General features: G+C 41.4%; 1 protein-coding gene across 1 annotated transcript in view; it reads left to right on the top strand.

The window, feature by feature from the left end:
- The window catches only part of LOC115574085 (NLR family CARD domain-containing protein 3-like), a 30,155-nt gene extending 2,771 nt beyond the window's left edge, over positions 1-27,384 (top strand). The window contains exons 2-16 of the mRNA XM_030405326.1: positions 446-569; positions 655-768; positions 874-987; positions 1,267-1,380; positions 1,780-1,893; positions 2,172-2,285; positions 2,685-2,798; positions 2,981-3,059; positions 19,411-19,633; positions 21,173-22,982; positions 23,082-23,255; positions 23,531-23,704; positions 23,830-24,003; positions 24,602-24,648; positions 24,846-27,384. Of these exons, the coding sequence (XP_030261186.1) occupies positions 481-569; positions 655-768; positions 874-987; positions 1,267-1,380; positions 1,780-1,893; positions 2,172-2,285; positions 2,685-2,798; positions 2,981-3,059; positions 19,411-19,633; positions 21,173-22,982; positions 23,082-23,255; positions 23,531-23,704; positions 23,830-24,003; positions 24,602-24,648; positions 24,846-25,411 (4,020 nt within the window). The 5' untranslated portion in view covers positions 446-480 and the 3' untranslated portion in view covers positions 25,412-27,384. The remainder of the gene's footprint in view (positions 1-445; positions 570-654; positions 769-873; positions 988-1,266; positions 1,381-1,779; positions 1,894-2,171; positions 2,286-2,684; positions 2,799-2,980; positions 3,060-19,410; positions 19,634-21,172; positions 22,983-23,081; positions 23,256-23,530; positions 23,705-23,829; positions 24,004-24,601; positions 24,649-24,845) is intronic.
- The last annotated feature ends 346 nt before the right edge of the window (positions 27,385-27,730 follow it).

The raw sequence follows: 27,730 nt of genomic DNA on the forward strand, positions 1-27,730 counted from the left end.
ACTGCCCTCTTGGGTGGCAAAAATTTGTGCTAAAGTGCCCTCTTCATTGGCGAGAACATGCTGTATTTGTGCCACCACTGCTCTGTGTACACAATGTTCTCAATGCTCGAGAATACACGACTCATATACATTCACAAAAAAAGCTGAGGTTGCATTTTGGCGAGAGTTTCACTTTAATTTAGCATGCTAACCAGCTAGCCCATTCCTGTCCCTTTTCATGATACCACCTGAGTTCCCAGTCCAGACCACTCACAGCACAGCTAACTGAGCTAACTAGCTAATGGCTGCCACACTTAGAAGCAGTTACTGGTTACTCTGTTGATATGCTGACCCCTATGTCTTGGGAGAATTAACTGGGGAGGTGACATGTTGCACATTTAAACAATTTGTATAAAAATACATGCTTGTGTGTGTGTGTGTGTGTGTGTGTGCGCGCACGTGTCAGTGTGTGTGTGAAGGTGTAAAGGTGTGGGCTCTGCTATGAATCAGGGTGAGGACCGAGAGGAGGGAGTCCGTCCCTCTAAAACCACTCTGTTTGGGGAACATGACAGCCAGACCAAAGCTCAGAGGTGAGACCACCATCTCCACCTGTCCACCACTCACATCACTCCACCATCATTATTCACACTCAAAGCTCTGTGTGTTGTGTTGAAGGCAGAAGAAGCAGCGACCAGACTCTCCTGTATCCAGCGGTGTGTCCATGAAGAGTGATCACTCGCAGGGACAACATGTTGACTTCAAACATCGACAGAAGTCTGCTAAGCAAAAGTGAGAACTGAAAGCTGATAAAAGTATTTTGCTGAACAAAAAACAAAGTTTTGCATCGAGAACATTTAACATAGAAGAAAAATGTACTGTGTTTGTTTTAAACAGGATCTTTCCGCAGAGATCAGATCCCTCTGGAAGCAGCTGTGTGTCCATGAAGAGTGATCACTCGCAGGGACAACATGTTGACTTCAAACATCGACAGAAGTCTGCTGATCAAAAGTAAGAACCGAAAATTGGTAAAAGTAGTTTTCCGGCGCGCAGGTGGTTGAGTGGTTAGCGTGCATGCCACATATGCCGCCGACCCTGGTTCGATTCCGGCCGGAGGTCCTTTGCTGCATGTCACATCCCCCTCTCTCTCCCATATTTCCTATCTGTCTGCTGCTTAATAAAGGTGTCTATGCCATAAAAAAAAAAAAAGTAGTTTTCCAAACAAAAAACAAATTTTGCATCGAGAAAATTTAACATAAAAGAAAAATTTACCGTGTTTGTTTTAAACAGGATCTTTCAGCAGACATCAGATCCCTCTGAAAGCAGCTGTGTGTCCATGAAGAGTGATCACTCGCAGGGACAACATGTTGACTTCAAACATCGACAGAAGTCTGCTGAGCAAAAGTAAGAACTGAAAGCTGGTGTTACACCATTCCTGTTCGGCTCCTGGACCGTGGTCGGGAAGCACAGAGGAGATGATTTCCTCCAGGGCCGAAGTTTATGTTTACCTTTGGGGTGAACCCCCTTTCACGTGTGTCGTATGTCGGTAAATAATACCAGGGAGCTTTGCCGTCCTTTGAGGCGCTGTCACGTTTATACTGTACAGTTTATTCCTGTCATGACTACTGCTACTCGCTCGCTGGCCCACTCACACCTTACGCACACCTCACGCTCTGCCCTATTCCTGAATGGGCTACGCCACTCTTACAACACTGGTAAAAGTATTTTGCAAAAAAAAAAGAAAAGTTTTTCATCGAAAATATTTAACATAGAAGAAAAATGTATTGTGTTTTTTTTAAACAGGATCCCTCAGCAGAGATCAGATCCCTCTGGAAGCAGCTGTGTGTCCATGAAGAGTGATCACTCGCAGGGACAACATGTTGACTTCAAACATCGACAGAAGTCTGCTGATCAAAAGTAAGAACCGAAAATTGGTAAAAGTAGTTTTCCGGCGCGCAGGTGGTTGAGTGGTTAGCGTGCATGCCACATATGCAGCCGACCCTGGTTCGATTCCGGCCGGAGGTCCTTTGCTGCATGTCACATCCCCCTCTCTCTCCCATATTTCCTATCTGTCTGCTGCTTAATAAAGGTGTCTATGCCATAAAAAAAAAAAAGTAGTTTTCCAAACAAAAAACAAATTTTGCATCGAGAAAATTTAACATAAAAGAAAAATTTACCGTGTTTGTTTTAAACAGGATCTTTCAGCAGACATCAGATCCCTCTGAAAGCAGCTGTGTGTCCATGAAGAGTGATCACTCGCAGGGACAACATGTTGACTTCAAACATCGACAGAAGTCTGCTGAGCAAAAGTAAGAACTGAAAGCTGGTGTTACACCATTCCTGTTCGGCTCCTGGACCGTGGTCGGGAAGCACAGAGGAGATGATTTCCTCCAGGGCTGAAGTTTATGATTACCTTTGGGGTGAACCCCCTTTCACGTGTGTCGTATGTCGGTAAATAATACCAGGGAGCTTTGCCGTCCTTTGAGGCGCTGTCACGTTTATACTGTACAGTTTATTCCTGTCATGACTACTGCTACTCTCTCGCTCGCCCACTCACACCTTACGCACACCTCACGCTCTGCCCTATTCCTGAATGGGCTACGCCACTCTTACAACACTGGTAAAAGTATTTTGCTAAAAAAAAAGAAAAGTTTTGCATCGAAAATATTTAACATAGAAGAAAAATGTATTGTGTTTTTTTTAAACAGGATCCCTCAGCAGAGATCAGATCCCTCTGGAAGCAGCTGTGTGTCCATGAAGAGTGATCACTCGCAGGGACAACATGTTGACTTCAAACATCAACAGAAGTCTGCTGAGCAAAAGTGAGAATGATCACAGATCTATTTATGCTGCTGAAACTACCATGAACACTTTGTACTTGAATCATATTTCTCTATTAATATTCTAAGACCCAATCTTGCGTTTCTAACATTAATTTTAACTTTAGAAACACAACAGATTGTGAGTTTTATGTTCAAAAACATGTCTGATTCTTTTTCCACAGACTTCCGCTTCAGAGCTCGGTGGTTTCCAGTGGTCAGTCTAAACGGCGACATCGAACGGACTTGGACTCCATATTCATGGTGTGTAAAGCTACAAGCACAGCTGCTATTGCTAACTTCAACAAACACAAGCTACCAGTCCCCAGGTTGTCCTATTGACCAGCTGCTTTGTTATGAGGGTTGAGAAAAGATCTCCCCAAGGCTCCATCCTTGAGACATCTGATCAATACCTAATATCTGCACACTCCTATCAGTTCAGACTATGGAAAACAAAATGATCATGCAGATACACGCTAGTTTATATAACAACATCATCAGGTGATTATGGCACCACGGCAAAAATGAAATATTTTTCATTATAGCAAAAGGAGAACACTTAAAAAGTAATTGCTAACCTTCCATTAAACCAAGGCAAAAATCTTCAAAAGTATTCCTGGACTCAACAGAATTTAAACATATACATTAAGAAAAATAGAAAATCAGCCTATAGTCATCTTAAGAACAGATCAGGACTTATATCCAAACAGGATTGAGAAAAACTTGACTCTGCACTAAGACCAGAAGAGACATATGGCTCTCAGTGCAAAGCAGTCTACAAGAGCCACTACAAGTTTTAGACCAACGCAGCTGTCATTTTCACAGCTGGTGCCCACATTATGTAAATGGCAAATGTACCTGCCCCTGGGCTGATGGTCCCAAAGTGAGCTGTGGTCAGGCACATTGATGCCGCACTGCCATCTTGAAGCAGCAGAGAGTTTCTGCGCCATAGACCAACCATCCAACCATCAGTCTAAAGTAAGCACAATGATGCTTTAATGATTAGAATGACACGCAGTAGTGTCAGCAAATACCAAAAAATATAGTAAATGTTAGACGGTTGCATGGTGTGAGGAGACACTGTATTCTCCAACCGTCTCTCATCACTTCAACCAACTGTGGGTGCAGACTTGCACAAAATAGAATCAATAAAGAATATAAAGGATTATATTGTTATATCGGAATTGTCTGATCCACTCCATAAATACATATGCGGTTCTGCAACTGCCAAGGGCATTTATAGTGCCTGATCACACATAGCACCACACACACTGAACTAGGGATGTATACCTGGGACCGGTACTTTTTGGTACCGGCTCCTAATTGGGACAGTACCAGGGTACCATTAAGATTCTGGACAAACGGTATTGTTATCGGTACTTTTTTTTTTTTAAAAAAAGGGTTTTTTTGATGATTTTTTTTTTAGCGTTTTTTGACATGGATGGTTTTTGAACGTCTACCCTACTGTAATGACTATAAACTTAACAACAAACTCCATGACTTGACGTCGCAGAAACGAAACCGGGTGCCGCTGTCACGGCGCTGCAGTCTTTAGCGTTAGCCGTGCTGCTAGCCGTGCTGCTAGCCGTGCTGCTAGCTTTACTCGCTTGGTTATAGCAATCAAACACGCCGCACTCCTTTAGCTTCATACTATGCTCCAAGTGTTTGGTGATGTTGCTTACCCCGTATTTCCCCTGGATACTGTCTGCTGCGTTACGGCTCCGATCTGGTTGTGCTCCGCCGTCTGCCGTCTGGTAACCCCCACCGGTTGCGTTTTGAGTCACCCACGGCACAGTACGGTAGACAGCTGGCGTCGCGAGGCCAAGGAGTTTCCGCGATAATGGGCGCGTTCAAGTTGACCTCCTGCTGCCTGACTGCATCAGCGAGATCTGCTGGTGACAGCAGGGGCGGGGCTACAAACGCTGCTATGAAGTCGGACACTCTCTCTTCCCGTAGACGTGACGTGACCTGACTGAGCTTGCGGTGTTTGCCTTCTTCGTCGGCGAAGAAGTGGAGGAAATTGAAATTCCATTAATGTTTGATTACAATCAACAACGACTGCGATCAGTTTTCTTACCTGATACTATGGGAACTTTGCTGGCCTTTTTCTCATATTAATCTCCTTCAGAAATTATTCAATCTGAGATGTTCAAAATATTAGTCAACCAAAACATTTGGGCTGAGGGAATAGAACAGTGGAACTGCTGCTGTGTTGAATGTAGACGACCGCGGATCAAGACCCGTGTCAAGCCTGTATTTTTGCAGAGGATGTGTTCATCCGATTACTTTTATTTATATATATATATATATATATATACATATAGTTCATATTTAGAGACAACAGAATGTGACAGCTTTGTCACAATAACAACTTCAAATTTGGATACTTTGTAATTGCTTCACTTCAAACAGTCACACAGCGGCGCATCAAGAGTAGATGAAGAGCCTAAATGTTGTCTTACTGTAAATGATCATGTTCTGTTTTCCTTGTAATGTCACCATTAAATACATTTGAACTTTGTCTATCTGGTACATTATAGTAAGTCTTGCACAATAACAATACAATTACAACAGTTATTCATTATTATGATGACAACTGTGCTTAGGTGCATCATGATTAAATCACAGCTGAGGGGAATTTGCTGACTACATTTAACAAATAAGCATAACTATAGACTCATAAGATGATGCATTTTCTCATAGCAACATCACAATGAATTAAATACATTTCACTGAATGAATGAAATACAATAATCAGAACAAATGACTGAATCAGATGCCTTGTCCCGCTGCGCCATCTCATCACACGCAGAATAGCTCAGGATAATTCTTTGTATTGTTAATGTGACGGGAACAGAAAGGGTTAATTAATAAGAGTGGATAGTACAGATAACACTGAACACAGCAGTTAAGCACTTCTCCATCATCACCCTAAGCTGACAGAACTGAGCAGTTTATTGACGGCATCTTTCAGGGTTGTTGCGTTACATGAAGGATTTTATAGGTTTATTCATGGTGACTATCCCACAGGTGCAGCCACACGGCTGCTACTGATCTGAAAGTATTTGATATTTGAGTAGAAAAGAGGCAGAGGCCTTATGGATATGGAAATTCATCGGAACACACGTCATGTACGTCAGCGTAGATGAGAGCCAATTAGGGCAAAGTCCTGACGTCATGAAGGTGGGTCTGGGGTCACGCAGTACCTGGAGAGCAACTGCGCGAATGCTCTGCAGCAGCCTCGCTCCCGCGATAACTTAAGGTCATGTGACATCAGATGCGGAGCAGAAACCACTCCCATCCAGGTCATCGGGGACACATTTTAACCAGCATGCATCACGATTTATGCAGCGCTGCGCAGCGCTGCGCAGCACTGCGTGATCTTGAACTCGCCTATAATCACACGTGACCGCAGTTATAGGTCTGTGTCAAAAAAACAACAACAGGAAGTGTTCCCAACCAAAGGATTAGTAGAAGAGCTTGTGTTTGTCTCTTTTTTGAGATTTGTGTGCTGGTTTCAACACGGACTGTTTTATTTTGAAAAGTAACCGGAGGTTATATTGATTTTTCGGTACTTGACTTCCTGTCTGCTTAGTGCTTAATTCCGCTGAATTGCTGCGTCGTGCTCCAGCATCCGCCAGATATAAAAGTCCTGGGCCCGTATTCACAAAGACTTTTATCTTAGCGTTAGGAGTACTCCTAAATGGGACTAAAAGTTTTTATGTAGGAGTAGTTTCTTAAAAGTAATTCACAAAGCCGCTGAGACCTACTTTTAGTTATGAAAACAGTGAACTCCCAAACTAGAAGTAACTCTTTGTTGCTATGGATGACGTCATTTTATAAGGACGCACTTAGAAGCGGTGACAACGGTGATTGGTTGTTGAGTGACAAGGCAGCCCACTGAAAAGTCATTTAGGCTACGCAATGCATGAAGTGAAAATAAGGAAGTTGCCTACAAGCCCATTACAAAGCCTATGAAAAGATATTAAATAAAGAAATGTATTTATGAGGAGAATTAAGTTCACCCCCAAAATTAGAGGATTGCGATGAAAAACGTGAATTGCTCGAAAAGCTGCGTCAAACCTCTCTCTATTAAAATTCGGTAATCGTGTGTTTATCCGAGCCATTTCGCAACAATGTCCAGTATATTGTAACGTGCGTCAAAGACAATTTGTGTATTGATGGAATGCAACTTTTTCCGATTCGCACAGGACTAGTATAACCTGGGGACCTCCAGTAATTTGTAATAATTGTGGAGGTCGTCTGTGATCTTAATCCCGTGCAAATTTGCCATGTCCCGTAATTTGTAAAGTAAAAATTCCACTGCAAATTACCTATCATATTTCGCCAACCACAGAGGTCATGTGATAATATTAGTCCGGTGCGAATCGGCATCTCTGTGATTTGGGGTCGTTTTTTGTTTTTCTTAAGGTTTGTTGTGTGTTCCACCTTTTTCTGCCTTTTTCCCAGTCGAGAATTATGGAGGCTGCGTTGGGAATTATAAATGAAAGTTTTGACAGCATTTTGGGTGCAAATTCAGGAGGCTCATCAGAAGAGCGAAATCTCTGAAGATGATTAGATGGATTACATGCATGGCAGCATGCGGTAAGGAACATTTTTCCATCTTTCAACAGGCTCACCTGTTATTATATTAAAAATATCCATATCTAACTGTTGTGCTGCTCCAGTAAGGGCTCCGGTGCGATCGACCCGGGGGATTAAGTCAGTAAATTCGAGTTAAAACACAGAGTTCGCTCATGCCGTGCAAAGGCGCCGCACTAAACACGGACACAGTGGGATAATTTTTAAATCACTTGATGTTCCCAGGTAATACAATACCATAGCCAAATACCGGAGTGTTGCCAAACATTTTAACTCCGGCGTTATTCGATTGTTTCGGTTGATTGGGAACGTTATTGCGTCCCTCACCAACTCAACCACAACTTTGATCCCTTAGCGGTCCATCCGATATCGTTTTAATAATTCCCTGTTATTTAGCGTCTCCAGAACATTCTGCTGTGACCAGGTCTTAGCGAGTTAAGAGTCCTCTGGACTGCTTCTAAGGTCTCCCAGACTTAGGTGCTACTTTTAGGCTTAAAATGTTTTGTGAATAACTCTTATTTTCAAAAATTAGGAGTCCTAAAGTTACGACTGACACGCCCATTATTTTTAGGAGTTGCTCCTAAATTCGCCTGTTAGGAGCTACTTTTAGCCTTAAGATTCTTTGTGAATACGGGCCCAGGTTATCTGTTCCGGTGTACTTGTAATTGCATAGCTTCTGTTCTGTTGAAGCTTTATTATTACCTTGTGGTAATAAAAAGAAGGTTGAATCTTTTGACATCTTGTAAAGTCTTTTAAAGATTTTTTTTTACACAAAATGACATGTTGTAGTATCTATAAGAGTACCGATAAGTATCGGTACCGATAAGGAGTATCGGTATCGGTATCGATAAAATCCTAACGATATACATCCCTACACTGAACAAGTAACTTTTCAGTACAAGCCACTGAGTCACCTCATTGTTTGAATCTAACATTAAGAATAGGCTGTAACACACTCAGCTCTTATCTGGTCATTACAAACTAAACATCAGTTTCATTTGCAACAAACTCCCAGAAAACCTCAGATCTTCACTTCTGCTGGACTGTTTGCCACCATCTTTTAGTAAACTAGATTTGAGCTTATTCATTCATAACTTTAATCGTAAACTTTAAGCATTATACTCATGATTTATCATCAAGTTAACATTTTGATGCTCATTTTTTATATGTTTTGTTGTCAACATTTTTTGTTTATGGCTTGTTACCAAAAGTTGCTGTACAAATAAACTTACCTTCCTTTTGACATCAATGCTAGTTTGTCCTTTCTAAAATTGAATATTACTTTGTTCAGGAAACACACCTTTCAGAAGAAGAACACAAGAAATTAGAAAGACTGGCAAATGCTCAAGTGTATTTAACATCTATCCATTCTGCAAGAAGAGGGGTGGCAATGTTGGTTAAGAACAACATCCCCTTTCAGAGTGAAAAAACTATTGTAGACAAAGAGGGGAGATATATATTGATTAAAGGAAAAATAGACAATGAAGTATTAACACTGATAAATGTATACAAGCCTCCAGAACAAGGGTCTGATCTTATATCCAAAATAATTGACTTGATAAGTATTAATGTGAATAATGGTTATGGGGGGGGAAACTTAAATTTAGTTATGAACTCTAAACTAGACTGCCAACGTAATGTAAAACATAAAGCAGAGAAAGCTGCACAAATTTTACAGAGGGCGGAGATTGGTCTCATAGATGTCTGGAGAAAATTAAACCCTAACAAAAAAGATTACACATATTATTCTACAGCCCACAATAAATAATCAAGATCAGATTACCTTTTTATGTTCAAAACAGATCTAGAAAAAGTCTCAGAGTGCCAAATTGGTGCAATAGAAATTTCAGACCATGCCATGATTTCTATTAAATTAAATTTACAAACTGAAAAAAGATCAACAGTTTGGGGACTAAACAACTCACTCCTGAAAGATGCTGACTTTAAGAATACGATTAAAAAAAAACAATAAAACAATATTAAGAAAAAAATGACAATGGAGAGGTGTCCCCAATCATGGTATGGGAGGGGGCCAAAGCAGTAATATGAGGACAAATAATAATGCTTGCATCACATAAGATAAAAGAAAAAGATAAGGAAAAAAAGCAATTACTAGTCTGTTCAAACAAACTTCAAAGAGAACATATAAAGAAAACAAATAGCCAGGCTCTAAATGAAATAAGGCAAATTAAGAAAAGACTCGATCAAATAGAATTAGAAAATGTTGAAAAAGCAATAATTTTTGCAAAACAGAAATACAATGATAATGGACCAAAATTGCAAAAATTATTAGCATTCCGGCTGAAAAAGCAAAATACAAAATCAAGAATACTCAAAATAAAGGACAGGAACAAAGCATTTGTAGTTAAAAGTACAGAAATTGCTAATGCATTTCTTGAATATCATCAACAATGGTATACTCCAGAGTCTCAAGATATTAATACTGGAAGAATTCAGAAATATTTCGAAAATATAGAATTAGCTGGAGTAACAGAAGATCAAAACACACAATTGATAAAACCAATAACAGAGCAGGAAACCATAAGAGAAACTAAAAATGAGAAATGCCCGGATAGTGATGGATTTACAAATGAATCTTATAAGGAATTTCAACAAGAAATAATACCACTGCTATGTGAAGTAGGATGGGGAAGATGGCGCCAGTGTGTGAGGCAGGCCGTCAGCTGCTCCGACTATTGTGTGTGTTTCTGTTGCTCGTAACACTTGTTGCACATACCGTCAACACTCTGCTGGTGTATGATCGCCAAACGTTGCTAGATCTGAGAATATCCGCCAAAAATCTGGTCAACTTTGATAGTTATGGACAAAAAACTCTGCCTCCTTTCCTCTCTGACTTCCCGTCATACCTCTGCCACACTCCAGCGCCACTTCCTCGGCGAAAACGCCACCGCCGCCGGGGCAAACGTAGTGGCTGTCTGGTGAGGCTGAGGGCCGGGTTGGTTCGTTCTGATCGAGGAGGATATGGAGCGGGGCCTCGACTTTGTATCTCTGGACGTTCGCTGGACCCTGTCGCTGCCTGGTTGGTACCGGTGGCGGGCTCGGATGGGATGGTCCAACCCCGCGGACCCTGCTCTCCCTGTCACCGCTGGCGTGGAATAAATCTGGGGAATCTGTGGCCTCTGTGTCGGGCCTCCCTGTCAGCTGTTTGACCTGACCCGCCAGCTCCTGCCAGGTTCGGCCTGGTAAATGCCAGATCGCTGGCGAACAAATCATTTATCCTTAAGGATTCTTCATATCCCGGAAACTGGATTTCCTCTTTATCTCCGAGACCTGCCTGAGTGTCGGTGAGTCCAGTGTCTTCACCAAACTTTTACCTGACGAGTGCTGCTTTTTTAACTCTCCGCGGACCTCTGGCCGAGGAGGAGGAATTGCGACTGATTTGAAGAGTGACTTTAATTGTAAACAGTTATCGCTGTCATCCTCCTTCACCAGCTTTGAGCTCAGTCTGTTTGACCTGGGGCATTCCCACACGGTGCTGTGTGCTGTGATCTACCGGCCTCCCAAATATAACAAAGACTTTTGAACAGATTTTTTGGAGTTCTTGGCTGATATTATGCCCAAATATGACCGGGTCCTTATTGTTGGAGATTGTAATATTCATGTGTGTTGCCCTGAAACCTCTTTGGCGCGAGACTTTTTAAACATCATTGACTCTTTTAATCTCGTGCAGTCTGTACTTGGGCCTACACATGAACTTGGTCACACACTGGATCTTGTTTTATCTTATGGTCTGCCTGTTCTTAACCTGGAGGTCTGTGACGCCTTTTTCTCGGATCATATGCCTGTACTGTTTGAAGCTGCTGTTTGCTGTCCCACAGTTAAACCTCGCGCTGCTGCTCGCAGATGTCGAGTTTTTAACCCTTCCGCTGCCGCTCACTTCTCCGCAGTGTTCAGTGAGAACTGCGTCATTCCCGAGTCTGTGTGTGAGGATACAGAGGCTCTTAACTCATGGTTTCTTGACACCTGTCAAACTGCCATAGACATTGCGGCTCCATTAAAGACCAGGCAGCAGAAAGCTAAATCAGAGCCTTGGCTGAATGAAACAACCCGCACTGCCAGACAGGACTGTCGAAGAGCTGAGCGAAAGTGGAAAAAAGACAAATTGCAAGTGTCTTTTCAAATACTTAGGGATTGCTGGCGTCATTACCAATCCACTGTGAAAGAGGCTAAAAGAAAATATTTTTCTGATATTGTTATATTAAACTGTCATAAGCCTCGTGTGCTGTTTAAAGTGATCAACTCTGTTCTGAAGGCACCACAGACGGGAATTGAGACCTCCCCTGCTCTGTGTGAGAATTTTCTTCACTACTTCATTGACAAAGTCACTTCTACCAGAGCACTTATTTCACCTCCTGCTTCTGATCCTTCAGTGTTTGTCCCCTGCTCTGCTGTGTTGGACCCGTTTGAGCCTGTGACCCTGCCTGTTGCACAGGAGATTGTGAATCATTTGAAGTCCTCAGGTTCTCCTAATGATACTGTCCCGCCCCGATTATTTAAGGAGGTTTTTCCCACTATTGGGCCATCGTGTCTCACAGTTATTAATAGCAGTCTGTCCTCTGGAGTAGTCCCTGTGAATCTTAAACATGCAGTTGTGCAGCCTTTACTAAAAATCCTGGACTGGATCCTTCTGTTTTGGCAAATTACAGGCCTATCTCCAAATTGCCTTTCTTCTCTAAAATCTTAGAGAAGATTGTGTATTCTCAGCTCATGGACTTTTTAAATGAAGAAAATATTCTTGAGATTTTCCAATCTGGTTTTAAAACATTGCACAGCACAGAATCAGCGCTTTTAAGAGTTTTTAATGACATCTTTTTAGCTACTGACTCTGGTCACTGTGTTATCCTTGTACTTTTAGATTTGACTGCAGCATTTGATACAGCGGACCATGAAATGCTGATTGCTCGTTTGCTAGAGTGGTTCAGGTCCTACCTGTCACATCGGACCTTCTCTGTCAGCCTAGATGACTCTGTGTCCTCCACTGCTCCTCTTTCATGTGGGGTCCCACAGGGCTCTGTGCTTGGCCCTCTTTTATTTTCTCTCTATCTTTTACCACTTGGCTCTATTCTCAGGAAACATGGCATTTCTTTTCATTGCTATGCAGATGACAGCCAGATTTATGTCCCCCTCAAAAAGGCTGATTCCTACTCCGTTAAACCACTGCTAAAGTGTTTACATGACATTAAAGCTTGGATGTCTTTACATTTTCTGAGTTTTAATGAACAAAAGACAGAAGTCATGGTCTTTGGTGGCACTTCTGTGACCCTCCCCCAAGTTGATTTGTTTTCTCTGGCACAGTATCACAAGCCATGTGTGAACAATCTGGGTGTAAAAATGGACTCAGACCTTAAATTTGACAGCCAGATTAAAGCTGTGGTGAAATCTAGCTTTTTCCAGTTAAGGCAGCTGGCAAAAATCAAACCAGTCCTTCAGAGACACCAATTTGAGACAGTAATCCTCGCTTTTGTGACCACAAGGCTGGATTACTGTAATGCACTTTATATGGGGTTGCATGTCTTCAACTGGTACAAAATGCTGCTGCACGTCTTTTAACTGGCACAAGCAAGTATGAGCACATCTCACCTATTTTAGCTTCACTCCACTGGCTGCCCGTCCATTTTAGGATTCATTTTAAAATTCTTTTATTTGCTTTTAAAGCCTTGAAGGGCCTTGCCCCACCTTACCTCTCTGAGCTGCTGCACCCCTACATGCCTAGCCGATCTCTCAGGTCAGCTGACAGTGCCTAAAGCTAGGCTTAAGCTCAGAGGGGACCGAGCATTTGCCATAGCAGCTCCAAAGCTTTGGAATGGTCTGCCGCTGCACATTAGACAGGCCTCCTCTCTGTCTCATTTTAAAACTCACCTCTTTTCTTTGGCTTTTAACACCACGTAGAGTGTTGATTTTATGTGTTTTTATGTGATTTTATTTGTTTTATGTGTGCACATGCATATTTTCTTTTTTAATGTACTTATTTATTTATTTATTTTATCTCTGTTTTAACCTTTTGTGCAGCACTTTGGAAACCTTGTGTTTGTTTTAACTTGTGCTATATAAATAAAGTGGATTGGATTGGATTGGATATTCAACTGGGCATTGGATAAAAAAGAATATGCTCCCACCCGGAATTCTGCAATCATCACTGTAATTCACAAAGAGGGCGAAGGATCCAACTGATTGTTCTGAATACCGACCAATCTCTTTAGTGAATGTAGACCAAAAACAGCTTACATCAATTTAAGCAAATAGATTAAAAAAAATTATCCCATATGTTATAAACCCCGATCAGACAGGCTTTGTACCTAACAGACATATGAGTGACAACGTAAGAAGAACAATAAATATACTGGAGTATTAACAAAAGACAAAACAACAACTACTTATGTTGACACTAGATACTGAAAAGGCTTTCGACAGGGTGCTGGGGCCTTTTATTTTTGAAACATTTAGAAAACTCAGTTTTGATTAAACATTTATTAGCTGGCTGCAGATGATGTACAAAACAGCAAGAATTAGAGTAAATGGTACCCTGTCAAGATATTTTAAACTGTCAAGAGGTACATGGCAGGGGGATCCTCTTACATCCCTGGTCTTCATCTTAGCCATGGAGCCACTAGCAGAAAATATAAAAAATAATCACAAGATAAAAGGAATACAGATTGGACGGGAAGAACATAAAATGGCTATGTATGCAGATGACGTTATTCTTTATTTAACTAATCCAACTCAGTCACATGAAATAATGGATGAGATTCAACAATACAGTGACATATCTGGGTATAAATTAAATACAAATAAATCAGAGGCAATGATAATTGGCCAACCAATATCCCAAGAAGTTCAACTAAAATATAAATTTAAATGGGAACAAAATAAAATAAAATATCTAGGAGTTGTAATCCCCAAAGACTTAAAACAATTATTAGAATATAACTTTGGACTTTTAGAAAATAACCTCAAACAAGATTTACATGGATGGTTAATGATACCATTTACTATAACAGGCCGATTAGAAACTATTAAAATGAACATTTTACCAAGATTCATATTCTTATTCCAAAACTTACCTATACTTACTTATCTATCTCATCCAGATGGTCACAAATAAGGGGGTTGAAACTTTTGAGAATCTTTCTAAAAAGTTTAACCTGCCAAAGACTCAGGAAGTGTGGAAAGATGGCGCCCCTGTGTTTGGCTGGCCGTCTCCCTCTGCTGAGTGTTTTGCTGTTCTCCTTGTGCCTGCTGTTTGTTGCACGGATTGTTTCACCGCTGCAGGTGTATGATCGCCTGAAACTTCTTAATATACGTGACACTTTCGAAAAGTTACCAATTTGTGGCTCTGATGGACAATCAAAGACGCCGCCGCCTCTCCTGGCGTCCATACCGCCACATCTACGGCGTCTCTCCTGTTGGTTACCTCACAACAGTCGCCGCAGAAGACGCGGAAAGCGAGGAGGGATCCTTATTAAAGTGAAAACTTATCTGGCTTCTTCTTTCCACGATCCCCGTCGTTTGCCAGCCGGATCCCTCACAGACTACAGCGGTCTCGATCTGCGGAGTTCCACGGAGTACAGATATCGATGGCTCCAGCCAGTCCTCCGGGACACCGGGGTGCCGCTCCCGTGTTGTCGGCCAGTGCGGATCTCCCAGCGGGGCTGTGTGCCGGGGAATCTCCGCCCGCTCAGCCGCTCCTCTCACCTGCCTGGTCGATGCTCAGTTCATATGGCGCTGCTGAACACCAGATCTCTCACAAATAAGACATTTATTTTAAATGACTTTTTCACAACACGTGATCTGGATTTCCTCCTGCTGACAGAGACCTGGTTGAAACCAGGTGAGATCAGCGCATTCTCGGAGCTCCTCCCACCCAGCTGTTCCTTCTTCAGCACCCCCCGAGCTGCCGGTCGTGGCGGCGGTCTGGCTGCTATATTCAAAGAGAGCTTCAGATGCAAAATAATAACCGCTACTAATTATTCCAGCTTTGAGCTGCAGTTGTTTGTGATTGACCTCTCATGTCCTGTCTTGTGTGCAACAGTTTATCGCCCACCCAATTTTAACAAGAACTTTCTCCAAGAGTTCTCTGAGTTCTTGTCTGATTTTATTCCAAAGTTTGATAAACTATTGATTTGTGGGGACTTTAATATTCATGTTTGCTGTGCAGCAAATCAACTGGCAAATGAGTTTAAAGGCCTTTTGGATTCGTTTGGCCTTACTCAATCTGTTAATGCACCAACACATGAACATGGGCACACTCTTGGCCTTGTCATTTCTCATGGGCTTTCACTTTCCCTTAGAGAAATAGTGGACACTGCTATCTCGGATCACCTCCCTATTGTTTTTGATTTTGCTGCCCTCCCACCTGCCAATAAGCCTGTTCCCCCGGCCCGCAGACGCCGTATCTTTACTCCATCAACGGCCAGAGAGTTTGCTGTCGCCTTTGGGGACTCTCAGCTGCATGCTGACAGTGGACTGGTTCCTCCCCTTTGTCCAGACACCTTACTCTCCACTTTCCACTCTACATGCTCTGCAATTCTGGATTCTGTTGCCCCTTTTCGGCAAAAAAGCACCAAAACCAAGGCCGATCCCTGGTTGAACGACCACACCCGTCTGCTCAGACAACAATGCAGACAGGCTGAGCGGCGGTGGAAAAAGGACAAACTGCATGTATCACTGGGTTGGTTAAGGGACAGTTTGGCTGCTTATCAGAGAGCTGTGAAGGAGGCAAAGTCAGAATATTTGTCCTCTGTTATAGCCAACAGCTATAATCATCCGAGAGTGCTATTTAAAACCATTGACTCTGTTATAAACCCATGCTCTACTGTCCTGTCAGATGCCTCCACCACAACCTGTGAAGAGTTCGTCTCTTTTTTTATAGACAAAGTGGCATCAGTCAGGCAGAATATCAGTAATGTGCTTATGTCCCCTGATGATGATGATGTGTGTGTTCCTCCTGCACAATCTGCTGTTTTCGAGCAGTTTGAGACTATTTCTCTTTCATCTCTCACTAAGGTGGTTAGTGGCCTAAAACCCACTAACTGTCCCTTAGACATTATTCCAGCCAAGTTTCTGAAGGAGGTTTTTAGTTCTGTTGGATCAAGTTTGCTGGTTTTTATAAACACCTGTCTTAGCTCAGGGTCTGTCCCAGCTGCCTTCAAACACGCTGTGGTTAGGCCCCTCCTCAAAAAACCACATCTTGACCCCTCTGTGCTGTCCAATTTTAGGCCTGTCTCTCACTTGCCTTTTCTTTCTAAGGTATTGGAAAAAGTTGTTTTTATTCAATTACAAACTTTTTTAGAGATTAATTCTGTCCTGGATAAATTTCAGTCTGGCTTCAGATCCCGGCATAGCACCGAGTCAGCACTGTTAAAGGTGCATAATGATATTGCCTTGTCCGTGGATGCTGGGAACCCCGCTGTGCTGGTACTGCTGGACCTCACAGCGGCTTTCAATACAGTCGACCATGCTATCCTTGTATCTCGCCTAGAGCAGTATGCAGGCATCCGTGGCACCGCCCTCCAATGGTTTAGGTCATACCTGGCAAATAGGAGTTTCTCTGTAACGATTGGTGACCTCTGCTCCTCACAGGCATCCCTCTCTTGTGGGGTGCCTCAAGGCTCTATTCTTGGCCCTATTCTGTTTTCATCGTATATGCTACCTCTGGGATCAATTATAAAAAAACACAATCTGTCTTTTCATTTTTATGCTGATGATTTACAGTTATATTTGCCCATGAGACCCGATGAAAACACTGTACCTACTCAGTTACTGGACTGTATCACTGATATAAAACAGTGGCTGGCTCTGAACTTTTTGCACTTGAATGACAGCAAAACCGAATGCATTTTGTTTGGCACGCCATCTATGTCAAATGTTTTCATTACAAGCTCTGGGACTCTGGCGCCCTTTTTTAAACCACATGTAAAGAATCTTGGGATAACATTTGACAGCGGGCTCAGATTCGATAAACAGATTAGGTCTGTTGTCAGCACAAGTTTTTTTCAGCTGCGTCTCCTGGCCAAAGTGAAGCCTTTTTTAAGTCGGCAGGACCTCGAGAAGGTGATCCACGCTTTCATCAGTTCAAGACTGGACTATTGCAATGCACTTTATGTCGGCCTCAGCCAGTCTTTAATTTCACGTCTCCAACTTGTCCAGAATGCTGCTGCACGATTTTTAACAGGCACGTCCAGGCGTGAACACATTACCCCTGTGCTGTCGTCACTCCACTGGCTCCAGTTCGTTTTAGAATTGATTTTAAACTTTTATTGTTTGCTTTTTATGCCATTAATGGCCTGGCTCCCTCCTACCTGTCAGAGATTTTAACTGTCCGTGATCATGGCAGGGCCCTCCGTTCTTCCGGCCAGCTCCTGTTAGAGGTCCCAAGGTCAAGACTTAAACAGTGGGGCGATCGTTCTTTTGCTGTCACAGCTCCCAGGCTGTGGAACAGACTGCCCCCTGACATTCGCACCACTACTGACCTCAGCCTTTTTAAATCAAAGCTGAAGACACACTTTTTTAAATTGGCATTTAACTCTGACTAGGGTAGTCCTGCTTTTAGGTGTACTTATTTTGCCTGTTTTTATTTTATGCACTTTTAGAGGGCCTTTAACACCCTGCAGCACTAGTAGCACTTTCTTGTGTTTTCTTGCAGCACTGTAGCACTTTCTTGTGTTTTTATGTACTATTTTATTGCTTTGATGTAAAGCACTTTGGGTACCGTCCGGATATTGTAAAGGGCTATACAAATAAAATTTGATTGATTGATTGATTGATTCTATAAATATTTACAAGTAAGAAACTTTCTAACTAAAACAATGGCCAATAAAAAAACTTTTGAATGACATCTACCCCCTAATTATATATATATAGCAAATACATATAATAAAATACACTATAAGTACGCAATTGGACATATATACCAAATCATTGAAGGGAGAGATGAGGGAGAAAGACTCATGGAACTGACTACTTGGGAAAATGAACTGAATATAAACATAACAGAAGAAGACTGGACAAATATGTGCAGCAATACCTGGAAAACTACAAGATCTCTACTTTGGAAGGAATTCTCCTGGAAATTCAAATAAGATACTTTAAAACACCTGTTATCCAATCAAAATATAATAAAGACATCATGGCAAGATGCTGGCGTAACTGTGGAGAAGACAGAGCTCACCATGCACATATATTTTGGACATGTCCGGTTTTAAAACATTTTTGGGGCAGAGTGGGAGAGGAAATGAGTCTGGTATTGCAATGTAGTCTTCCCCTGGGTCCAGAGCATATAATTTTAGGAAAGACTCCCAGTCAAATATCCCTCACACCAAATAGGTACATGTACAGAATACTATGAATAGTTGCAATTAAACAAATAACTAAAAACTCGCTGAAACCAGATGTAACACAAATAACTAAGTGGAAGGAAACGATCAAGGAAATGTATAATATGGAAAGAATAACATATAGGATAAGGAACTGTTGTGATGTTTTTGAGTTTCTATGGAAAAGGTTCTTAGAAATGAATGAGGTATGAACAGCTTGAGAGCATTGAGTGAAGGTAGAGGCATGTAGAGATGCACAGTAAGATACGCATGCATGAACCCTAGTAGACATTTGTACCAATATAAGTACACACAATAATGTTGATTGTCTTTTGTTTTTTTGTTTTTTGTTTAGTTTTTTTATTTTTATTTTTACTTATTTTTTTTGTTTCCTTTGTCTACTTCAAATGACTATTTGAGGCACATTAAGTGGGTGCCGTAAAAGTTGACACATTATATAGAGATGTAAATGTTTTTTCTATATTTAATTTTTTCTTCCTATACAAACTAAATGTATGATTATTTAAGTAAAGGTCAACTATTTTTCTTTTTTTGTTTTGTTTTGCTGTTGTTGTCTGTTTTGCTTCGTTGGTTTGTTTGTTTTTTGTTTTTGTTTTTTTCCCTTTCCAAAAACATTAAATAAAGAGTATTAATAAAAAATGAATATTACTTTGTTCCAGCTGCTCGAGGAAAACATTGTCACTTTTGTGAAGAATGAGCTGAGGAAGTTCCAAAGGGTTCTGAGTCCAGATTACCCAGAATGCTCACTGAGTGACGATGAGGAGGTGGTGGATGGTGAGGAAGAAGAGCAGAGAGCAAGCAGGAGAGAGGCATTTCTGAAGATAACATTGCAGTTTCTAAGGAGGATGAAGCAAGAGGAGCTGGCTGACTGTCTGCACAGCAGTAAGAGGATTTTGACAGATGCAACATGATTAGAAGATCAAATAGCTGCAACATAGGGGAAATATACATTCCAAACTTTGCTGTAAATTTTCTGCAAACATGTTTTAGACCTGTAAATTCTTATGAATTCTTAAGAGCACACTGTCAGGAATTTCTGTCCACAAATGATGAACTGAACAGATCTAATCTCAGAAGAAAATATCTGTGTGAACTTTAATGTTAATGAAAGTCACCATCACCATCAGCTTAATCATCACAATCATTAATATATCCTTACTAAGTAGCAAGTAAAGAGTTGATCCACTTTGAGGTAATTGGCTACATAATACCCAATGTGCATTCAGCATTGGAACAAAGAAGCCAGTCAAGGGTTTTAAGGGACCTTTGAATGGCATAACATTTGATTATGTGTGATAGGACCTACATCATTTAATTCGAAATGAGCTACAACCTTCTTTCTTGTTACACCAATACTCATTGGTCCTCATTGAGCCAATGCTCTGCCAGGTGCAATACCATTTACCTTGAAGTGGATCACCTCTGAGTTTCACATTTAAGGAGAATCTACCTCAATCAGCCACAACATTAAAAGAACTAACAGATGAAGTCAATAATATTCATTATGTCATTACAATACAATGTTCTCACCTCAGCAGGACAATGCTCCCTGACACTCAACAAAAACTACTCAGGAATGGCCCAAGGAAAATGAAAAAAAAAATTCAATGCATCAACCTGGCCTTCAACTTTCACAGATCTCAAGCAGATCAAGCATCCCTGAGAAGTGCTTAAACAACTCCAATTGTTGGAGACCCCCACTGTGGATCCTGATTCATGAGCACAAGTCCTCGAGGGGTGTCATGTGTTGTCTAGCACCAGGGTGCTGGCGGCTGATGCTTTATGTCTATTCGGCGATGAGGTTCCACATCAATGGGATGTGCTGGAAATCTGATCCATGGAGGCTGACAGGGCGACCCACAGGACTCAGACCTGTGTCCATGTCGTCAAGGATCAGACCCAAGTCCAATCCACAGTTGGACCTCCATCTTTTAGACTTGTCCCAGTGTGTCCCACAAATGCTCCATCTGATTTGGATCTGCAGAATTTGGAAGCCAGATGAACCTTGAGCTCTTTGTCAGATCCCTTTGGCCATTCCTGAGCAGCTGATGTGACGGATTAATGTCCTGCTGGGGGGGCCATTGCCAGAGGATATGACTGTTGCCATGACAGGGTGAACAGTCGGAAACTGTGTTTGGATGAGCGGTGTGTGTCAAGTGGGACATGTTGATGATGATCAGTGTAATTCACTTCACCTGTCAGTGGATTTAATGTTGTGGCTGATTGGTGTAAAATGTTTGTGACACTGTTTGTCTTCTGTAAATGAAATGAGTTCTTCTCATTGACTGTGATCCTTCTCTTTCACAATAGAGTAAAAATACGGATGGTTAAATTTTTCTGTACTCAAGTTTATTCGAATGTGTTTCCATATATCAGGTTTACTAACATCAACACATTTTCATTTGTCTTTTCTTCAATCAGGAAATAGTGCTGCAGCTCTCTTATGTCAGCGTAAACTGAAGTCCAACCTAAAGGAGAAGTTTCAGTGTGTGTTTGAGGGGATCGCTAAAGCAGGTAACCCAACCTTTCTGAATCAGATTTACACAGAGCTCTACATCACAGAGGGAGGTACTGCAGAGGTCAATGATGAACATGAGGTCAGACAGATTGAAACTGCAACCTGGAAACCAGCAACACTGGAAACAACAATCAGACAAGAAGACATCTTTAAAGCCTCACCTGGAAGAGATAAACCAATCAGAACAGTGATGACAAAGGGAGTGGCTGGCATCGGGAAAACAGTCTTAACACAGAAGTTCACTCTGGACTGGGCTGAAGACAAAGCCAACCAGGACATACAGTTCACATTTCCATTCACTTTTAGAGAGCTGAATGTGCTGAAAACGAAAAAGTTCAGCTTGGTGGAACTTGTTCATCACTTCTTCACTGAAACCAAAGAAGCAGGAATCTGCAGGTTTGAAGAATTCCAGGTTGTGTTCATCTTTGACGGGCTGGATGAGTGTCGACTTCCTCTGGACTTCCACAACACTGAGATCTTAACTGATGTTACAGAGTCCACCTCAGTGGATGTGCTGCTGACAAACCTCATCAGGGGGAAACTGCTTCCCTCTGCTCGCCTCTGGATAACCACACGACCTGCAGCAGCCAATCAGATCCCTCCTGGGTGTGTTGCCATGGTGACAGAGGTCAGAGGGTTCACTGACCCACAGAAGGAGGAGTACTTCAGGAAGAGATTCAGAGATGAGGAGCAGGCCAGCAGAATCATCTCCCACATCAAGACATCACGAAGCCTCCACATTATGTGCCACATCCCAGTCTTCTGCTGGATCACTGCTACAGTTCTTGAGGATGTGTTGAAGTCCAGAGAGGGAGGAGAGCTGCCCAAGACCCTGACTCAGATGTACATCCACTTCCTGGTGGTTCTGTACAAACTGAAGAACGTCAAGTATGATGGAGGAGCTGAGACAGATGCACACTGGACTCCAGAGAGCAGGGAAATGATTGAGACTCTGGGAAGACTGGCTTTTGAGCAGCTGCAGAAAGGAAACCTGATCTTCTATGAATCAGACCTGACAGAGTGTGGCATCGATATCAACAAAGCCTCAGTGTACTCAGGAGTGTTCACAGAGATCTTTAAAGAGGAGAGTCGACTGTACCAGGACAAGGTGTTCTGCTTCATCCATCTGAGTGTTCAGGAGTTTCTGGCTGCTCTTCATGTCCATCTGACATTCATCAACTCTGGAGTCAATGTGCTGGCAGAAGAACAAACAAAATCCCAAAAATCAAAAGTTTTCAGAGACAAACCTAAACTGAAACATCTCTACCAGAGTGCGGTGGACAAGACCTTAGAGAGTCTTAATGGACACCTGGACTTGTTCCTCCGCTTCCTCCTGGGTCTTTCACTGGAGACTAATCATAATCGCCTACAGGGCCTACTGACACAGACAAGAAATAGGTCAAAGGCCAATCAGGAAACAGTCCAGTACGTCAAGAAGAAGATCAGTGAGAATCAGTCTCCAGAGAGAAGCATCAATCTGTTCCACTGTCTGAATGAACTGAATGACGGTTCTCTAGTGGAGGAGATCCAACAGTCACTGAGTTCAGGAAGTCTCTCTACAGATAAACTGTCTCCTGCTCAGTGGTCAGCTCTGGTCTTCATCTTACTGTCATCAGAAAAAGATCTGGACGTGTTTGACCTGAAGAAATACTCTGCTTCAGAGGAGGCTCTTCTGAGGCTGCTGCCAGTGGTAAAAGCCTCCATCAAAGCTCTGTAGGTGGATACGCTACTTAATATATAAATATTTGACTTGATTCGGTGAGAGAAACAGCAAAAAATTACTAACTTTTTTTCATCAATAATTCCTTTTAGGCTGAGTGGTTGTAATATATCTGGGAAAGGCTGTGAAGCTCTGTCTTCAGTTCTCAGCTTACAGTCCTCTAGTCTAAGAGAGCTGGACCTGAGTAACAACAACCTGCAGGATTCAGGGTTGAACCTTCTTTCTGCGGGACTGAAGAGTTCACACTGTACAGTGGAAACCCTAAGGTCAGGTATAATCTGTAGTGGGACCCTCAAAACACAATTTTTTTATTTTCTAAGCTGATGTTGAATTTAATTGAAAATTAGATATTTTAAAATTATTACTTTCATGATACACATAGAAGCACCATGTAACTGTACACAACCTAAATTTAGGTAGTAGTAGTACTGAGAGTTCTTTCATGGATTAATTATCTTTTTTTTTTTGCCTTGTGCAGACTGATATGAATCCCATTAAAATCAAACATTAATTATTTCAAATATTTACTTTTTCTTTACAGACTGAGTATTTGTAAACTGTCATGGCTGAGCTGTGAAGCTTTGTCTACAGTTATTAGCTGGCAGTCCTCTAGCTTAAGAGGGCTGGACCTGAGTAACAATGACCTGCAGGATTCAGGAGTGAAGCAGCTGTCTGTTGGATTAAAGAGTCCACACTGTAAACTGGAAACTTTCAGGTAATACATTACCAGTGTGTTGAGGAGGTACACATTTATATGTTTTTCATTCTGGTTGATGTCAGTGATGATTCCTCCTTACATATTAACGAATCATGCTGTACCAATCCTTTCTAAATTCCTAGACTGTCAGGCTGTCTGATCACAGATGAAGGCTGTTCGGCTCTGGCTTCGGCTCTGAGGTCCAATCCCTCTCATCTGAGAGAACTAGACCTGAGCTACAATCATCCAGGAGACGGAGGAGGAAAGCGGCTGTCTGCTGCACAAGAGGATCCAGACTACAGACTGGACACTCTCAGGTACTACCAGATAGAAAAGAGATCCCACACTGTTGTTTTATCTCAACATTTGCATATCATGTATCAACTGCCTTTGGTCCCACTATGACATAAAAGTCAGTAGAGTTCATCAACACCACCAGTGTCTCAGTTTCCTTACAACTGCTCAGCAGAGTGAGGAGGTTTGGGTAAAACCTCCAACATCTTCCACCCTTCCTAACTGTTTGACAAATGATTTGGCCCAGAAGTTATTGCAACAGGTGACAAGGACACCCACTGTTACCGTGAATAAAGAAATTAAGGATTTCTCTTGAACATTGTTTGAAACATTGGGATATTATAAGGTGTTGTAATTTTAAGTAAACGACCTGCCCAGTATGAGGAAATTGAGGGGCCCTTTTGGAGCCAGACCAGAGAGGGGAGCAGTGGTAAGAATCCACCTGAAGAGTTAACCTCTTCTGTAGATGCTGTTCTTATCAATTATATCAGAACTGGGAAATATTTCTTCATTGAAACTATAGCAGAACAGCACCAAAGATGGATTCAGTTATTTAATGTTTTCCTTTTTATATATATAATAAAATGCAATATGCTGGTCTGACTGTGTTTCCTCCTGCAGGTTGGACAATTGTGGAAAGCAGTGTATAAAACCTGGTCTGAGGAAGTGTAAGTATATTTTCAGTTTAATTCATGATATTAATACATCACAGCTGATGTCTGTTTGAGATTCTTACTTGTGGTATTTATGTTTCAAATGAGTCTTTACAACAATCTTAATAATTTTCTCCTTGAATTAGAATCAATTTTGTTAAAATATTATACAATTTAGATTATAAACTTGTGCCACTTGCTTTTTCTCCCAGATGCATGCAAACTGACATTGGACCCAAATACAGCACACAGAAAGCTCAAACTCTCTGACAACAACACAAAAGTAACACTGGTGGGAGAGAAACAGCAGCCTTATCCAGATCATCCAGACAGATTTGTCCACTGCTGTCAGCTGCTTTGCAGAACTGGTCTGACTGGTCGCTGTAACTGGGAGGTTGAGTGGAGAGGAGAGGTTGATATAGCAGTGACTTACAGAGGAATCAGTCGAAGGGGAACGGCTAGTGATTGCAGGTTTGGAGGGAATGATCAGTCCTGGAGTCTGCACTGCTCTAATGGTGGTTACACTGTCTGTCACAATAACAGAAGAACAGTCCTCCCTCTCTCCTCCTCCTCCTCTAGTAGAGTAGCAGTGTATGTGGACTATCCTGCTGGCACTCTGTCCTTCTACAGAGTCTCCTCTGACTCACTGATCCACCTCCACACCTTCAACACCACATTCACTGAACCTCTTTATCCTGGGTTTGGATTTGGGTTTGGGTCTGGGGTGGAGACTTTAATGTTATCTCTGGAGTCCTCAGTGTGCCTGTGTCCATTGTAGTAAGGAGGGTCTGCCAGTGTTGAGAAGTGATATTATAGACACTTTTTTTCTTGAAAAGACCTACCCTACACTGCCCCTGAATGTCCCTTACTCTGATATTCATATGCTAACCCAGTTAAGATGACCATAATTGTGGAGGACCATCATCTATCAGTTTGAGTCAAGCATAGATGCTGGATTCTGTAGATGCATCTGTGTTTCCTTCAAGCTGGTTTGTAAAACAAATAGAAAGATGGGGTGCTAATTGAATAAATGATGCTAATGTTTGTTTCTGCAGAACCACAAATAGGTAATACGTTAGGGTTAGGTTTTCTTTGTGTTGTAATTTTATATTTATGTTCAGTTTCAGATGTGCTTACGCCCTGATTTGGTCTAGACACAAAAAACAGTTAGGATTAGGAGAACATCATGTTTCATCTTTTAATACCTGGTCTTGTTGCCGCAAACATGGCCGTAAAATTTCTTTATGTCTCATTAAAAACAAGCAGTGGTTTCACACATGCAAATGTAATGTCTTTAAAGTGGTCTCTAGCTTGGCAACCTCCATATATGAATTTGTGGTCATAAACATATTAGTCCCCCCAGGAATCTGCAGAGAAAAAGTTTAAATTCCGCGGAGAGCAATATTGATTCTGCAGAGAGCAATTCTTGATTCCGCGGCTTGAAAGTTGAAATCCCGCAAACATTAAAAAACACACTTTTTTAATGTAATAATGAATTAAATATTCTCTTATGAAATTAATTGCAATACCAGAACACTGTAAAACATTGTGGAACCTACTATTACTGGTTTTAAAATAATCAACATCAACATTTTCTTTGTCCCTGTTGGGCAGATTTATTTGCAACATAAAAAGTGCAAAACTTTTCACCAAACTATGGGCGAAGGTTTAGGAACAGAAAGTGCCTACTGCATACTGCAGATGATAAATGTAAACATTCAGTTACAGCAATGAAATGCTGACATAAAATGTGCAATCAAGTCCAAATTATAAACAGTTTTGTCTTTTGTAAACGTTTCCCACATCTACCGGATGCAGTGGGTAGTGTACTTCTACTTTAAGTCTCGAGCCCAGTCTATTTGACAGCGACATCTAGCAGCCAGGATGAAAACTACATGCAAAATGTGATATTCCGCGGAAGGTCTTTGAATCCGCAGACGACCGAGAAATCTGCGGTAAATTACAATTAAAAAATAAAAATTCAATTAAGTGGCAATTAAGTAGTTCTCAGAGTTATCTTAATATAGGTCCAATAGGCAGAATATAAAACTTCCAAAAAGTCAAAGGAACTCTTTCGTAACTATCACATGCCTTTATTGTCAGGGCGTGGTCATCGGCATCAAGCCTTCATCAGGTAGTAGAACAGATCTCAAGGAGCAAAAGGCCCTGACGAAGGCTTCATGTCGGAATGCGTCAGGACTTCAGGTCATCATCTTAAATCATCATTAAACATTATTAACTATTTTGGTCTATATTTGTTTGTTGTGTAGATAGAGCACATGCTGATCCCGAGTTTTGGTTCCAGCATTACTATTTCATCTTTTGGAGGAACATGCTTTATAATTTGAATATTTGTGAGAAAAACATTCTGCTTTTCTTCTTTCCCTCAGTGTCACACATTCATTAAATCATCTTCTGACCATTTTTATTTAATAACTTGATATGATGCACCATTAATCTGTTTGATGTGTCTGGCCATGAAACATGAAATAAATAGATTATGAGGCAAAATCTGAGCCAGTACTTACTTGTTATACTGTCTGTAATGGAGCAATGCAGAAATGTCGATTCCATCCAAGTTACAATGATGATACATTGTATGTGTGAGGTTTACCTGTATTCATGTTTATGTGCACAACTTTGAATGAAGATTTAGTTTAATTGATGTATTCTTCTGCAGTGATTTTCTGACCTAAATGATGCTGTCAAATAACCAGTACACCAATAAATGAGTTGATAAGACAGTGAAAATTGTGTCATATCTAAATATGTGCTGCTGTCAAAAACATACAATCATCAAGCTGAATGAGTCGGATCAAAGTCAATGTTCTATCAAACTATTTCAAATACAAATTCCAGCTAAGTAGACAGTAAATGTGAGGACAGAGTATGTGACTCCGCTGGCTTTTATTTAATTTGGTTTTCTCCTTTGGTTATTTTGAGAGACATATCTCTTTATGTGGGCAATATTTCATAAATTAGGGTCATATCAGCCAATAGTATACATTTTATAGGTCATAGATTTGACCTTCTCACTTCAGCTCAGTAGGTCCATACAGCAAACAGTAGAAAGAACAATACACCTCATTTCTTCACC

The sequence above is a fragment of the Sparus aurata genome, chromosome 22, assembly GCF_900880675.1.
Source record: "Sparus aurata chromosome 22, fSpaAur1.1, whole genome shotgun sequence".
NCBI classification, from domain to species: domain Eukaryota; kingdom Metazoa; phylum Chordata; class Actinopteri; order Spariformes; family Sparidae; genus Sparus; species Sparus aurata.